Source organism: Corvus kubaryi, unplaced genomic scaffold (assembly GCF_017639235.1).
Source record: "Corvus kubaryi isolate FWS band 111438036 unplaced genomic scaffold, C.kubaryi_AGA036_p1.0 133, whole genome shotgun sequence".
Taxonomy (NCBI): domain Eukaryota; kingdom Metazoa; phylum Chordata; class Aves; order Passeriformes; family Corvidae; genus Corvus; species Corvus kubaryi.
The window spans coordinates 15,174,938-15,179,013 of record NW_024580667.1 but is presented as its reverse complement, the minus strand read 5'-3'; the positions used below and the strand labels follow the sequence as shown (position 1 = coordinate 15,179,013).

The window sequence follows — 4,076 nt, the reverse complement described above, 5'->3', positions numbered from 1 at the left end:
GGCACATAAGGGAAGGAGCGTGGTTTTCTTGGATCTGTATACCTGTCGGCTGGACACGTCGTATTTGATCCTGTACGCTCTGTCAGCTTCAACCGTCCTTGGCTTTATGGTGTTCACAGTGATGAGCCACCTCTACTTCTGGGATGTGTGGTATAGCTACCATTACTGCACTGCCAAGCTGAAGGGCTATCGGCGCTTGTCTTTACCAGACGCCTGCTACGATGCCTTTATTGCCTATGACAATGAAGATGCAGCTGTGAATGAGTGGGTGCTGCAGGAACTGGTTGAAAGGCTGGAAAACCAAAAAGCCAGGCAGTTCAATTTATGCCTGGAAGGAAGGGACTGGCTCCCAGGACAGCCAGTCTTTGACAACCTTTCCCAGAGCATTCAGCTGAGCAAAAAGACCATATTTGTGCTGACCAACAGGTATATTATAAGCGGCAGCTTTAAGACAACATTTTACATGGCTCATCAGCGGCTTCTAGATGACAAAATGGATGTCATTATCTTGATATTTCTTGAGAAGGTTTTGCAGAAGTCCCGCTATGTCCGGCTGAGGAAGAGGCTGTGCAGAAGTTCAGTCCTGGAATGGCCAACTAACCCTCAGTCTCAGCCCTACTTCTGGCAGTGCCTGAAAAATGCCATAGCTACAAGCAATTCACTGGCTTACAACAAGCTTCTCCAAGAAACTGTTTAGCTTTACTCTCCCTTTTAATATTGTTATGATACACAAGATCAAAATCTCCTGAGCAAAAGATTCTGAACTTCATTTGCAGAAACTGTCAAAGAATGGAAGATAAACCTGTTTGATGTTATCCCCCAAAATGAAATGCAGAACTACTTCGAAATCCAATAATTCACTTGTACTCTGACAAGTTTGAACAGAAACTGTTGCCAGAATAGATCTTTAGTTGATATACATCTTGTTTTGCACTGATGGCTGCACAGCAAAGGAAGATGCTAAAATGGGAAGGTATGTGAGACAAAGTTCAGTAGGGCTTGCAGTCTGATTTGTGAAAGCAAGGATGGGGAGCAGGACAGCAGACAGGCAGAGGAATAGACACAAAGCAGGTGGAGCAAATCAAGTAAACCAAGGAGGAAGTGAGAATAGAAAAAGAGAGGAAGGTAAAAAGTAAAAAAGAGAAAGTGGAAAAGGTGGTAAGAAAGGAGCAACATGCAGCTATACTAGAGCATGGTGGAAGTTCAGAAGCATTTACTGCTAATTTCCAAATAACTTTTTCACTTTTCCTTTCATCTGCCTCCTGGGCTGTTGGCTGAGCTGGCTACTCCATGAAGATTTTAGGGCTCCTCTCTAATGTTGTACTATCAGTTTGAGGACCTTTTCCACCCAAGCCCTGAGTGACCACCCCTTCTGTATTAGCTGGGTGTTAGCTGCTCCAGCCAGAGCTGGCACCTGAGGACATACTACCTGTCCCCAGAAGAAAATATAGACAGAATTTGGAAGTGCAAAGCATGTAAGATTAGGTCACACAAGGAAAGCATCCTTCCCACTGTTTCTTCAGCTGTGCTGTTGTGCTCCTGAGCAGCCTTAAGCCCTCCTTCATCTCCTTGTTCCCCAGGCAGGTCCTTCTCCCACAGCAATGGATGGGCCACCACTAAACACTTGAGATAGGAATAGGTCTGACTTTGAGGACATCCTGAAAAAGGGAAGAAACGTAAACACCTGTGTCTGCTCCCCACTCTGTTTCACAGTACAGACTCATTGAACACATGACAGTATTTCAAAGGAAACCTCTTTTAAGGGCAGCCTAAACTTCTGAGCATGACATAGGCAGGTTCTCGGCTTGATGTGATGATGTCTGTTTTGGGAGAAGCAGCACATTTTCACCTTGCTGAGTGCTTCTGCCTGCAATAGTCTGGGCAGCTTCTCCCCTCTTGCTCAAAGCCCTTTTTCTTTTCTGGCAACTTGTCTTGCTGACATCTCTGGCTGATGGGGAACTGTCACTGTTAACTGCTTTAAACTTGTTTATTTCAGATGCCACCTGCATTTCCTCACCTAAATGTTATGACTGGTCCTTTCTTTAGGTAGCTCCTTTTTTATTTATTTGTAGGCAACAAGACAGAAAAAAAAAGAAACACAAGAAAAGAAACTTCATATAATAATATTACTGATGAGAAGGTTTTTTCCTATCAGTTTGTCACAACATTTTTATTCATTGAATACAGAAGTAGGAAAAAGATGAGGACCTGGTTAAAAACTGGGAGTTTTACAGTTAAATTTTAATAACATGTATTTCTAGTGGTTTTGTTTGTAAGCCTAAACAATCTGTATCTCTAAATATGATGACAGATCATGTCACTCTCTCCATAAGGTAATTCTTGAAACAGGAACATCTATCCCCCAGTTACTCCCACACCATCTCCCTCTGGCTCCCCACAAAATGTCTGTTTGGAGCAGATCCTCTTTCTCAGCCTCACTGATTAGGGCAGGAACACCAGGTCACTTAGCCTTTCTGAGGTTGAGAGGAGAGGTATTTTTATCCCCTTCTGTTGACGAGCATGCACAGTATGGGTATGAGATGAGTAGCAATGAGTATAAATTGATACTGGTATTAAGGGAGCTGACTAGGAAAGGTATCCTCCTTGATGTTCTTCATCAATTGCTACTTCCTTACAGAAATTGTAACAGACCATGGCTTGACTTGGTATTTAGCCTATGCAGACCGGAAAGACCACACATGGAATGGAAGAAGCAGAAAGAGGAGAAAGGAGGAAGAATATTGGCAAATTAATTGAATTTTTACAGTGCTTGTGGAATTGGCAGAAAAAAATGTGCTATTTACATTACTAGCATTAGTAATTAGGCACAAACATAATAATCACTGGAAGTTGGTAAGAAACATCTATACTTACAGCACAGGTTTATATGACTGTAAAATCCTCTCTGATCACTTTGATCTCTCTGTTTTTAAAAACTGACACACGAGGAACTTGCAGCTGCCTCCCCTGTGAGAAAAATTTATATTTGAAGGGACTTCTTAAATCAAAGCAGGTCTGATTTCAACACAGCTTGTTTAGTCTCTTGTTCTGCAATAAAATTGGGGTGCCACGTAGCAAACATGATATTCCATAAAGGAACTTTATAACAGCATCTTTAAAAATACACTGTGTAGTAGATCACACTGGGGGTCAACAGGCCCTCTAGAACAGTGAACCACTTTTAGTTTCTAAATATTTTTCTGAATATTTTCTTTCATTTCACAAGCTGAGTTCAAGTCGCACTGTCTTAGCTATGTGGTTTATTTATGTCATACTCCCCATAGTAATATCTGCAACTCTGGTATCGTATATCTTACCAGTATTTTATTAAGATTCCACAAGAGTGAGAAGGCCTGGAGGTACGTGTTGCTTAAAAACACATATGCCCAATCTTGTATTTTCCTACAGAAAGAGTAGTTTTCAGCTAAAGAGCAAAATTGTCAATGAGTCCTTTGTGAATATGCCTTCTTTTTCTACCACAATTTTTTATGCTTTTGCTTTGCTAACTGAAGAAATAATTGAAATGTGATTTCTAACTGATCTCCCACAGTGACAGATTACTTTCAGTGTAGAAGAACAAAGAGAAATTTCCTGAAATATCGAACAAGAGAAGTTTTAGCTTATATTCTTGACTGGTTTCCAGATGGTTCTTTGCCATAATTGAGAGTATTTGAGGTCCACAAGTCTATATGGAAGGATTACATTCATACAAGGTTATGCTCCTAAACATTGCAGCTGAGTTCTGCATTCTGTTCATAATAAAATTTTTTAACCTAATTACCTTGGTCTAAGACTTATTTTTAGTTCTGGTATTAACTTAGGAAAAACTTAATCACTAAGTCATGTTGTTGCTTATCTATCCTGAACTTCTATTCATGATGCAAAAGAAAGAACTTGCAAAGTAAGAATTTTATTGACCCTTGCTCCTTTGGAAAAAGAAATGTCAAAGTCTTTCCATACTTCCCTGTAGTTTCTCACCTTGCATGTTCCTCTCAGAAGTTCCTCAGCATCACTGTAACAGAATGTATTTTACTGTCCTAAAACCCACCTCAGGCAGCAGTGGCACCAGTTCGTCA

General features: G+C 40.7%; 1 protein-coding gene across 1 annotated transcript; it reads left to right on the top strand.

The window, feature by feature from the left end:
- The first annotated feature begins 24 nt into the window (after positions 1-24).
- On the top strand, positions 25-3,777 carry TLR7 (toll like receptor 7). The gene has a single exon (XM_042037649.1). It carries the CDS (start codon positions 107-109, stop codon positions 695-697), a length of 591 nt encoding a protein of 196 aa, XP_041893583.1. The 5' UTR covers positions 25-106; the 3' UTR covers positions 698-3,777.
- The last annotated feature ends 299 nt before the right edge of the window (positions 3,778-4,076 follow it).